We start from the raw sequence: 12,771 nt of genomic DNA on the forward strand, positions 1-12,771 counted from the left end.
AGTGGTAAGAACTACAGTAATGAGCCACACGGAAAAGGAATTATTGTCCTTATTACACATGAAGCTCTAATCACCATTAGTGAATTCTATGAATTGTACGGTCAATGCCATTATAAATATTTAGCACCGGGCATAGTTACATCTCATCATTAAAGTGAATTAAACATACCTAGCAATCCTGCATTAAAAGGCATAGCTTATCACAAGTTATTCCCTTAATCAAATACCTCTATTACTAGTGATCATTCAAAGCAATAATCACCTTAAAATGGTATACCTCGCAGCCTTTGTTGAAATGAAATGTGATTTTTACCAACACAAATCACAGAATTAAAAATGCACAGAATAACCCAATATTGCTTAATTCCCAAATCTACTGACTTTTGCCAGAATAAAATAGGCAATTCTAAGATGTGGGAGGATCCAAGATGGGGTGATCTAGTATGTCATTCTCCTTAAACACATGTGCTCCAGGCCTGGCCAACTTCAGTATGGATTCTGTAACCCACTTGTTGGACAGCGCAGAACGTTCTGACATCATATGTTTGGAGAGCAGGAGAAGGAGCCGAGTTTTCAACAGGTGAAATGAGCCGATTCATTCAGCCAGCCAGCCAGCCATGCACGGATCAGTGATCTCTCAGCAGCACACAGGATCTGCTTTTTCAATAGCCCTGCTGACCTCAGTCTTTCCATACAGCGGCCAGGTTAAACCCAGGGCACCCCATTTCTATGGGCTCATTCAGGGCTCCCCGTGTAAAAATGCTCTGAACACAACCAATCTGTAAAGCTGCAAGTAAAAACGTGCTGACCATGACTGCTACTTGCTTGTGAGCTTTACAGATCGCCTTCCTTTTTGCCCTTGTACCTAGCATGGATTTTATAGATCTAAATGTCAATGTCACAAATTATTGAAACATATGGGGCGGGCTCAAGCTGAGGTCTGAAATGATTAGAGTGTGTCCCACTATAAATCCAATGCTATATTTCTTTTAAGACTTTTTTTTATAGTCCACAGTTTTACAGGCCAGTGCCCCATTCCTTGAAGCCTACCAGAACATGGATCATACGTGTTTGACCCTAATACAACGATGTATTATAGAGGAGTAAAAAAATGTGATTGCAAAAATGTTTGTGTGACATGCAGTTCTTGTTTTTGAAATTCTTTCACTTGTGGCATATGTCAAATTCTGCCCCAGCAGGGAACACAGTGTGTTGTTGTGGTCTGATGTTTACCTGTCTTGAGGCAGTTCTCACCCAAAATGACTTTTATGATAGAGCCAGTAAATAAGAACGACAAACGGCCTTACATGGGAATAAATATATTAAATATATTAACTACACAGATATGAAATTCCTCACCTTGACCTTCTGATGAATATAGCGGAGCGCGTCAGCTGTACCCATATCTGCTTCCTCCTGAATACACACAACATCCAGCTTCATCCTGGTCTCAGAGCTCAGGCACTTCTGAACCTCCTTCGTTGTGATGACAATGACCTCTGTGGTGGGGAAGAATGAAAGCATGCGAACAGTGCTTAAGTCCTGTTTGATGATATACTTTGTATGTTTCTACAGATTTTATCCCGAGATTCCTGAAAGCATTTGTAACAATTTGATTTGAGGAGTAAAGAGACAACAGAAAAGCAGAAATTATATTTAATAGCAAATGTGTGTGCAAGTCAACAATGACATTTCGATCCCAGATCTGTTCCTTTTAACTGCAGAAAGAGTTGCGGGAGGACTGTAGGTTACAATTCAGAGTTAAGCTGAAAACTAAGATGACAAAATGTGGGTAACTGCCTGGGGATTGTTACACAGAAGGTTATTCCACAATAGATATGCTGCAGACCTACCTGTAGAAAGTTTAAAAAGGCCTTTGTGCATGAATTAATAGAGGGGTCATCCTATGAATTAAATATGACATTACTTGGGTTTGACTTTAAAGAAATACCATTATTTGAAGATTCTGATCAAAATAAACTAATAACCGTGTCGGACCATATTAAAGAGCAAATTAAAAAGGGCCATATCCACTCAACGGTTCCTACTTTTGTACAAACAAAATTCCACTGTTCACTGAACTATGACCTGTTTCAGAAACAAAAGACTGCAGTGACCTCAGCAGCTACAGGTGAGAAACACACCTAGAACAGTACATCAAGGTGGAACTGTTACATCATAGACTCTTCTTGAAAAATCAACCGACGCGTTTTCACCAGACGATACAGGCTGAAATCAGCAACCGCAGTCTCACACCATCATCACAGTAAAGAAAAATGACATTGAACAGACCATTTACATTAAGTAGTTGTTAGTAGCAAAAACAGCATTCCCAGGGATTTCAAGATGAATATGAAACGTAACACTTTGGAGAGAAAGGGGCATCCCTTTCGAGTTGAGCTGCACTGTGGGAGACCTCGGGAGACAGGTCTACCATACTGCCTAAACACATAAATATCTTTATGATTAATCTCCCAATATTCCCTGATTTATAAGCCACCCAAGATGATTTGATCAGAACTGGGTCTCAGGGCAGATGGAGCATGCTTAAAGTTGTCTAATGGTATCTCAATACAACCTGATTTACAGCACCCTTGTCTCACTGCCTTGTTCCGGATGTCTGCCAGCCAGCTCAGAGGCAGAAACCAAAGAATGAAAACAAATGCTGTTAACTGTTCATATGCAAGTAAAAATAGACTGTATAGGTCTTTACAATGCTTTCGGAAAATGTAAGACTGTTATTAATCTTGTCTATAATGCTGTGCAGTGTTGGCAACATTCAAAATCCCTGATGTGTTAAATATAACTTGCCAAGAAGTACAGCAATTCAACATAACTCTAAAGCTTTGTTTTAACCATGTCGATGTTAGTATTTTCACTTGGCCGACACAGTGCATCTTTCATTTGAATCTATACAGAACTACATAATTTATATCTATACAGATGTGTTTAAATAGAGATATGTGAGTGAAGTACCCAGTTTAAGAGTAGTGGAAAGCCCTTCCCTTTACTACAAATAGCTATCTTTTCAGTGATTAAACTATCGTTAAACAAAATTAGTAGTAAACTAAAACTCTTCTACAATTTCTCTTCAACATTCAAAAGCTTTCATATGCATAATATCGATGACTTAGTTTACATGATCATTTATCATAAAACAACCTCAGAAACTGAACTCCCGCCTGAGATGTAGGGAAATACTGGTGACAGCCTTTTAATTGCTTTGCTCTGTTTAGAACTGATCAAAATGAAACCACCAAAGCATGTCTATATCCTTCTGCTTGCATAAATAACCTCCTTGATGATAACAGTAGCTAGGCTTGTTATTTTGGTAGATTTTATTTTCTATGATTTACGATACGATACGATTTACACAACGTAAAAAAAAGAAACATCTGACTGGAAGCAAAGATTAACAAGAAGCCTCCTGATCTGCTGTAACAAGTTACATGTCAGTTATCATTCCATTTTGTATCAAACATGTTTACATTTTTAGTATGAAGCACTAAATCAGTTCCTGCATAAAAATGTATTCATGCTTAACCTGCACAAAATCTAATTACATTTTGCACACTGGCATACCAAGGCATGTTATCTTCCATTGGAAACAACTTTCAAAAGTACAAACTTGTCAGTTACAAAATAATCTGCATTTCCTTCAAATTCTTATGAGTAAATGCTTTTTTCACAAAAAGACACTGGCTTAAAAATCACATTCAGCTGCATGTGCATCAATTCATCCTCAAATTACTCACTTATGGTACATCTCATACACCACACTTTTCTTTTACACATAAATGCTTTAAGTTTAATATGGGTGCAGGTTATAATCCTGGAATTACTGCAGCAAGCCTACAACAGAGAGCTACAGCTAATCTGGCCCTGCAGCTAAAACTATTTTCATCACTATATCGTGAGGAACAGCCCTTACCCCCCCCCCCAAAAAAAAAACAACTAAATTTTAAATAAAACTAAAAACAATGTTAAAGAAGTGTGGTCTGTAATATATCATTTGAAATGTGTTCATATGCTTTATAAGGTTATTGGGCCTTTGCAATTTAAAAAGTTAACTAGTGATATTTCAAAATAAAATGTACTTTATAAATTAAGACTTATTTTATATTACTTTTATGTTTTTGTTATGTTATTGAGGTCATTTAAGTTTACACACACCATTTTTAAAAAAATAAATTCTAAATGGAAAGAAGGCCAGGGAAAATTAGAATTTCTGGCCCCAACACAGAGAAGACTGAAACCTTAGACCTATTTCTGTTTTGATTGGAAGCTCAACAGTGAAGATCTGACAGCCTCTTTACCTTCAAATCCAACTCTCTCCAGCAGGTTCAGCGGGTACCAGATGAGTGGCTTGTTCCCCACGGGCAGGAGAGGTTTGGGAATACTGTAGGTCAGATCCATCATCCGGGAGCCACCGCCTGCGGCCATTAACACAGCCTGCAACTCCATCCCGCTCACCTGCAGCCAGACAACACCACAACACAACAACCGTCTCCGTCACACCCTGCCTCTCATCCACAGCCTCAAAGATTTTTAATTCCTAGGCTTGCCGTTGTGACAACTCCATTTGGTGCTTGATTATTTATAGGCAGGCTATGCTTTCCATTGCTTTTTTTGTACTATTAATTATTATTTCCTATTGCATCTTACATGGCTATAAATCTCCAAGGGGTGTATGTAATACTACTGGGTTTGGGGGTAGCTATACATTTACTATGAAAAAAAATTGAAACCGAGTAGAAGTTAATAAAATAAAAGTATGTGTTGGATATTCCAAATGCGTGTTTACTGTTATATGCAAACTAATAACATTATTATTAGGCATGAAATGTATTGGTAAGAAACTGAATCAGCTGAAGCACATCTATAGTAGGAGTGTTTACATGAAAACAGTGTTATTAATAAAATAAGGCTTCACGTCCACTACACGCCCATCCGGACAATTCAGAAGGTTGCAAAAAAAACATTTTTAAGAAGTAATTCATTCAGAGTGCCGTTACTCTTTTAAATTCTTATATATATAGCCTCCACAGCATTGCACTGTTAGCATATATACTGTATGCGTGCAGCTCACATCTGAACCTTGTTTTTGTACTGTATTGTAAATATATTTATATTACATTAATTGTATACTTCTGTAAAATCCACTGAATGTTTTGTATAGTCTATATATATATGTTGTCTAAATGAGACCAAAGGAAAGTCTCCACTGTACGTGGACAATAAAGTAAATTCTGAAGAAGCACAGACAGTATGCAATGGTTTTCTGCGTTTGCTTAGCTGTTACGCCTAATTTAAACAATTTGCGGTTTATTAGAATAAATCACTTATTTTGACGGGAAATGCTAAAGACAACGTTTTAGTTTTATTTCAACGTTTAACGTTTTATTTCAAAATAAGGACTTGTGGCAGTTCACTGTTTAAGAAGGGAGCTTCTCTCCTGACGACACTGACGTCCACGTGTAACATGTTCTTCATTTTGAGTGCAACACCTTTAAACACACCAGTAAACTTGTATATTTTTCATCAGGAAATATAATACTAAAAATAGAGGTAAACGCAGCTTAATTTAAACAGCAAAAAACAAGCGATGTTGTAAATGTCTCTGGTTCTTTTTATTAAATTACCTAGTCAACCATTAACTGCCAACACGTTCTGGTTAACGTGATTGATGTAATCTTTGCGCCTCACCCTTTTTGCGTGCAATTCATAGCTGGCCTCGGATAAAGATGAGATGGATTCTCAAAACAGGACTTACCTTCGTTAATGTTTTATAACGATAAACTGGTGACGAAAATAATTTAGAAACCAAGCTCACAAGTCGCCAACACCTCCTCTTCTGCGGTTAATAGCACACTAGAAACCCTGCAACGCCGGCAAGCCTCAGCTTAGATTTCAGATACAGCGATCTGCTTATTCTAAACCTCACACCGTTTACTCTGGCATCCAAAACGAATAAATGACAATAGATTTTAATTTCTCTGCGAGCAAAAGAAAAGCAATGTTTTGTAAAATGAGACCTGCCATACAGTATGTTGTTGGGTTCCGTTCCTCTAAGTCATCCCGATCGAAACAAACAACGACAAGTTTATGGTTCCTAGCAGATGATGCAATACGCTATCAAAAGTATGAAATGTATATTAGCAGAATAATCAGAATCAGAATAATTACTTTTCCAAAGTGAAAAACATCATAGTGTTAGTGAATTTGTATGTAAATAATAAGAACTATTTTCATAATGTATTTTAACATTTTTTTACGATTCATTGTGGAACATACTGTATATTGTGGAAGAATCCACCAGAAATGATAGCAAACAATATTTAGTATTTAGCAATTAACACATGATTTGAATGGTATAATGTAATACCAAATTATGTGTTTTTATAAGCATAATTTGAAAATCAATATCTGTGTATTTATGATTTCTAACAATGCTTGTTTTGCTTGAAATAGGTTTTCTAATAGGCTTTCCATCATAAAGACCTACACAAGATGTAAAAATATTTTTGAACACTTTAAACCTACAATTCAGTTGTTCTTTTTCCTTGTTTAGTTTCACAGATTAGTGTCTGTATTGCGCCACAGAACAATACTGTGTGTCACAACAGGAGAGAAAAGATAATTGGAGTCATCTGGAACTGGAGTTATCAAATAGAAGTAATTCATTGCTTTTTAAAAATATTTTTATTTTAGTAGCTAGAACATTTAGACAGCTGTGATTTAGAAGACAGACAAGCTGTGGGAGGTTTTGCTTGTGTTCTGTAGCTTCTGGCAGGAGGCAAGCCTGATCTTTAGGGTTCAGGGGCAATGCACGACAACTTGACAATTTTTGGAAGTAAAAAAATCTCTTTTCTTGGAGCCAGTGGTTTCTAGCGTGTCCTGAACTTTAAATGGGTTCCTGAGGGTGCACATAACCAACCACGCACCTCCCTGGTTGAGAGACACATCTCAAACCCCAATCCACAGGCCTCCGTTGTAACAGCAAATTGAACTCTGGGAATGCAGCTCAGCTTTGTTTTTTCTGGAAAGGAGATGAGCTTCGTTGGTAGCAGCCTGGAGAGGAAACAGTGGAAAAACAGGGCAGTCTGAACCTTGCCACTATAAAAAGAAAAAAGGAAATAAAGAAAAGAAAGAGAAGCAGGCACATACGTGACTGTAAACATTTAGACATTTGATGTAGACGTCACTATGGTTGTCTACATATTTTCATTTATAATGTGTAAACCTAGGCAATCTTTAGTAAAACAAACCTCCAGTATCTTTTCAGGCAGAACGATGTCCCTCCTTCAAAGAATCTAGTGTGCTCTTTGCAGAAGAATCTGGACCATCGCATAGACCACCATGATTGCCATCATTCAAAGACATCTAAAATTCATCCATTTAGGGTAACATTTAATTAAATGCTTTCTTTGCCTTGGATTGTTTCCTTAGTTACTGTTTTTTTTTTCAAATGGGTCCTTAGTGAATACCCATAAACATAAGACAAAAAATTAAAAATAAATTATAAAATGCATTGCAAGAATAGGACGGCACTATAGTGCAATGGTTAGCATTGCTGCCTCTCTGTGCTGGAGCCCAGGGAAGAGTGTCAGACCTGTGATGCTATTCGCTTGGAGTTTGTATGTTCTCCCCATGTTTGAGTGAGTTTCCTCCAGGTGCTCCACTTTCCTCCCACAGTTCAAAGACAAACTGGTAGGTTAATTGACTTCTGGGAAAGCTGGTCCTGGTGTGAGTGTGTGAGTGTCTGTATCTGTGTCTGTGTGTGTCCTTTGATGGACTGGAGTCCCATCCAGGGCGTTTCCTGCCTTGTGCCTGTGTCTTGTCAAGTTAGGCTCCAGCTCCCCTCTGATACTAAATTGGATGAAGTGGTTAGAAAACGTCTGGCTGGACAAAAGTATACTGTTCCAAAATACAAATATGTATTTTGTAAGAAAAATAAAGTATATGGATTTAAAAATAATGATTACACATTTGGGGCATTGTTTTGAGCAATGATCACTCATGACTGACTGTAATAAACCTGAATTAAGCACTGATTCACCTGATTAATGAGAAAGTTCATTGGGCATGGGTGATGAGGGGATTTAACCTGTTGAATGTCAAGCCTGGTACAAAAATCAAGAAAAACACAGAAAGGAATCAGCCTGCCCCAATTATCACAGAACACTTTCATGCAATAACTCCAACAGTGGATCTACCAGAATCCAGCAATGAGAATTTCTATTAGGCCACACTGATTGAGATCAGCAAGTGTGGTCCAGACATGCAGAATGATAATAGCTGTGTACAGCAAACCAATCAATGGACAGGTCCAAGTGTGATGGTCAGGGCAAGAGTGCACTTATATAATACCAGTTGTAGTGATTGAAGGCAGCCTGACTGCAGGCACCAATTGATCACGTTCCTCGACATCTCTTTTTGCCTTTCCTGCAGGCTCGTCGTGACATGTGAACAGCTAAACAATGGATGTCCTCATGCATGTCTTGCTTTCTTGCAAGATGAGAATAGGGTCCAGAGATCAGTGAACAGGCACATTCCTGTCCAGCCTCTTCGGGGGCAATGGGACAGAATCCTGGTGCAAAGCATGTGTTCAACTAATACTGCTTCTAATGCTGACCACCAATGATTTTAGCATGTGACTTTCACAGTAGAATTCCTGTTGCTGATCAACCCTGTTGGTGACACATGTTAATTAGTATAATGAATTTCCCTAGATCATTTCAGTTAAAAAATATCAGTGTGTGTTCTACAAAAGATTCACTAATTGTCCAATAAAAGCATTGTGAATTTGATGCATTTAAGTCATACCTTTGTTTTGATGATTGGTGTATTTTTCAGTATTGAGTTGTTATTATTATTAAAGCACGTTACAATGCTTTTTGTGATAGGCTCAGAAGATCCTGACATATTGCTTTGATCTGTAAGAGACAACTGAGGAATTAGGCTTTGTAGAGTTTGGTAATCACATGGCCTAAAAATCAATAAAAATATAAATCCGTCATCACAAAACAACATTACCAGACAACAGACAACATTGACATTGACTTTACTTCAACTCCTTAGTCTTTAAAGAGAACTGCCTGCAATGGAGAATGAAAACACCTTTTCTTTTTGCTCATTCTCATCCTTGTTCAGATTAGTTTTAGTTTTTATGCACACAAGTGAATTATTTCATGTTTTTTTGTGGAAATATAAAGGTATTGTCAATGTATGCAAACATTGGATAAGATGGGTTTTGTAGGGTTTAAGCTTAGGAAGAAAAGGAGAAAGCTATTAAAAATTGAAATACAGTAGAATATGGAGAAAAAGTTCATAGGGTCGAAAGGAACGAGAATTCTCCTGAAGAAACGGACTCACAAACAACTTTGCTGATAATTGGCGAGTCGGTGCTAGTGGCTGGGTGTAATAGATGACAAAAAACTGGGCTTCCAGTTTCATCACAAGTACAACAATTCCAAATAATTACAGAGAGCACCACACATGATGTAGAACTGTTGTTACTAATGAGAACATTCCATTCTAAGAGAACAGAGTGCACACATCAAAGAACAAGACCATAAGCTGCACTTCTATTCATAAGGACTGGAAAACCAAATTTGTGTGAGCCAGCATGTTTGTGTGTTAAATGCTAATGTATTTTTTTTTTCCTATGGCAGACTGGCGGCATTTTAGTTACTAGCTCCTAGGTGGCATCATCCTGAGCAAAAACAAATCTCCTGGCTGAACCCAAGACTGCCATAAAAGTCAATTAATGTCATTGTCGCTCTATAAAAGACTATTCCTGAGCTTTAACAATCTGTGAGTAAGACATTCCACAAAACAGGTTCAAACGACAAGAATAAACATGCTGTTTAATGATGCACTGGGGCACAAACATACAGTAGTTTGGTCTACAAGGCATATGTGGTTGATTGGTGATGTGAATACCTGTATAAGCAGTAGTGCTGAGAAACTGCATTTAAAAAGGTAAATCTCTTTTCTTACAAGAAAGAACATAATACAATGACTGAAGAATATCTTGCTGTTTTTTAAAGAGTTTACGTAAAACAAAAAAGTTGAAGGCTTCAAGAAATTCAGGTACTAAGTGTTGATTTCCAAACAAAACTCTACTATTCCACAATTTGTAGTAGTTCTGAAAGGTATGAGAAGCATAGCACTTCAAACCCCAAAGGAACAAGTAGAGGTTAATTCCATTGTGAAAACTACAGAGGAAAAAACACATTTTGCCAAACATTTTCTTTATTCTTTCTACTTTTCACTACGGAATTAGCCTCTACTAGTTCCTTTACAGCCCACACACTGACGTAGGTCTGCAAAACAATTTTAATACAGCAATATTGTAGGAGGCTGCACTCTAAACTGGTTTGGGAAAACTGTTATATTTCAGATACATATATATTTTCTAACATTATTCATGATGGGGTAAGGTCCTGCAAATAGGAACAGGTTTCCTTTTAGAAGTGGTAAAAACCTGGAAATGTGATTTTGTTCCACTGTAGGGGGCAATGTGTCTGGTGTACTACAGTTACATCTATTCAAATACAGGTGCAAGACTTCACATCCCATTGCAAATACCCTGAGCCCTGGATTCAGATTCAGCAGGCGCAATAGTTTGGCATCTGCACCCCTGTTATGTTAAAGAACAACAGGCTGTCTGAGGAATAAAGAAACACCAGCACCATAATGAAAGCAAGAGAGATAGAAAAAAAAAAGACCTTGCTCCATAAAGCTGCTTCAGACTTGAAGCTCTGCCTTGATTTCCTCTGATTTCCTATTCCTGGCTGCTGCAGCTCTTGTAAATCATTCTCAATTCCCTTAAACAAGCCAGTTGGATTAGCTTGGCTTAGATCATAAACATTCACCGGCCAGACCACCCAGGGAGCAAGCCCTAGGCCCCAACCGCCGCCTCCCTCATAGACTGAGCGCGGCCAGAGCACAACATGCACAGTGTGGTTTGTGTTTGCAGCACGCTGAGGAGCGACGCACATCTCCAGCTGCCCCGCATGTCCCGTCTGCTGTGGAAAAAAAAACACCTCGGTTCATGGTCAAATGTAGTCAGACTGCAGCAGTGAGCTGGATAAAAGCACTTCTAACATTTGTCTTGTATTATATGTACTGTACATCCTAAAAACAGAGAAAATCAGTTTAGATACTCCTGCGGGCAATACATCTGAAAAAGAGCTTGCGATGGTATTGGAGAAATGAATTGCTCAATATGAGGTTGAGGATCCATTTCATAATCTTTATATAGACATAAAATGCAGAGGTTCACTATTGGTGGTCTCCCATTAGGTCAGCAATGTGCTTAGTATGTGAGCTAGGTTTAGTTCTCATTTTTTCTGAATGAAAAGAAACACATCTTTGAATGCCACAGACGAATTGGATCACCTCTTCATTATACAGTTTGTTGGATGGGGCTTCGCTTGTATGGGATCGTTACCTTCAGGTTCTCATCCCTCACTCTCAGCTGTCAGTTGAGCTCCTCTGCAGAGTTTTAGTGTATGAAACAAGACATTTACATTTAAGGATAATTGCTTCCCAAGACAGTTGTGTGAGTTCTTTGCACATATACAAAACTGAACGTTATATAATGCCACAGCTAAGTAACGGCAGGAGGTATAAGCTACATGTCAAAATCAAATGCTGTTTTTTGTACTTGCCTTCTGGATGCTAGCTTGTCAAAAGATGTCTGACAGCATCTCATTCCTATCATCCGCAATGGCTTCTAGATCTAATGTGCCTATTATACTGCTACTCTTTGTACCACTTTCACACTACAGTATATTTAGAAATGAGATGAATGGACAGCATTTCAACTAAATACATGGGCTCTGAACCTCACCAATGACTGAAACGGTTCTTATTCTCCATGTAAAGCCCTTTGAGATTCTTGTGCATGAGAATGCCTGTAATTATTATTACATTTCATATTCGGTTTTCTTTCACATACGCATATGTTTACTTTGAAACAAAAGTTCAAATGGAGAAGAGATTTCATCCCTTTAATTTCTACACATTACTCTTACTAAGAGTCTTAGGAGGAGTACTGTTGCAGATGCACGTGCTCTAGTTTATCACGTGGTTTAATTCATCTCTTTATTTAGTTTTATGTTGGTAAAGCAAAGAAGCCTCCAACATCTAGTATCACCCCAGCCTCTGAATGTGTCACATTTCCTTTTTGTCGTGGCTTGTGTTATACCCAGCATGCATACAGTACCAAGAATTAAGGTCTTGCAGTCATAAATCCATGACTGTTTTGGAGGACACATAAAAGTGTTATCTTTAGGACAATTATGTGTGAGGAATCACATAATTATACAGAATAATTGTTGAAGGGGCAATGGAACCAATGAGTGTAGAAATTGCTTGTTTTTTCCTGTTCAGCAGCTACATTATAACATTACTATTATTGCTCCATTTGTTAGGAAAACTAACTATGCTATTAAAAAAAAAAATGACTTTCTCCTCTATCAATTTTAGTTAGCAACAGATCCATAACACCATGTTCACAATTGTTGGAATAATAATAAAATCATGTGTAGCAAAGAAGCATTTTGTTTTATACCAAAATGCGTCCAGAATAGTATGAAACCTGCATCCTGAGAAACTAACAATAGTATTTGACTTTCTATTTATAATTTATTTTGTGAATATTAACATTTAACAGGGATGTGAAATTTTTTGGTATTTTAAATGTTTTGCAAATGAACTACAGTACAACGATAACAGCTTACTTTGTTAACTGAAGGCCAT

At 37.7% G+C, this 12,771-nt stretch overlaps 1 protein-coding gene across 2 annotated transcripts in view; it reads right to left on the minus strand.

Moving 5' to 3' along the window:
* The window catches only part of eif2b3 (eukaryotic translation initiation factor 2B, subunit 3 gamma), a 36,098-nt gene extending 30,018 nt beyond the window's left edge, over nt 1-6,080 (minus strand). The window contains exons 1-3 of one of the 2 annotated variants that reach the window (XM_088927444.1): nt 5,774-6,080; nt 4,317-4,473; nt 1,360-1,499 (exon numbers count right to left, since the gene is read on the minus strand). In XM_088927444.1, coding sequence (XP_088783570.1) covers nt 1,360-1,499; nt 4,317-4,464 — 288 coding nt within the window. In that variant the 5' untranslated portion in view covers nt 4,465-4,473; nt 5,774-6,080. The remainder of the gene's footprint in view (nt 1-1,359; nt 1,500-4,316; nt 4,474-5,773) is intronic. The other variant, XM_088927445.1, reaches the window with a different exon arrangement.
* Between the last annotated feature and the right edge of the window lie 6,691 nt (nt 6,081-12,771).

Source organism: Atractosteus spatula, chromosome 11 (assembly GCF_055471065.1).
Source record: "Atractosteus spatula isolate fAtrSpa1 chromosome 11, fAtrSpa1.hap1, whole genome shotgun sequence".
Classification (NCBI taxonomy): domain Eukaryota; kingdom Metazoa; phylum Chordata; class Actinopteri; order Semionotiformes; family Lepisosteidae; genus Atractosteus; species Atractosteus spatula.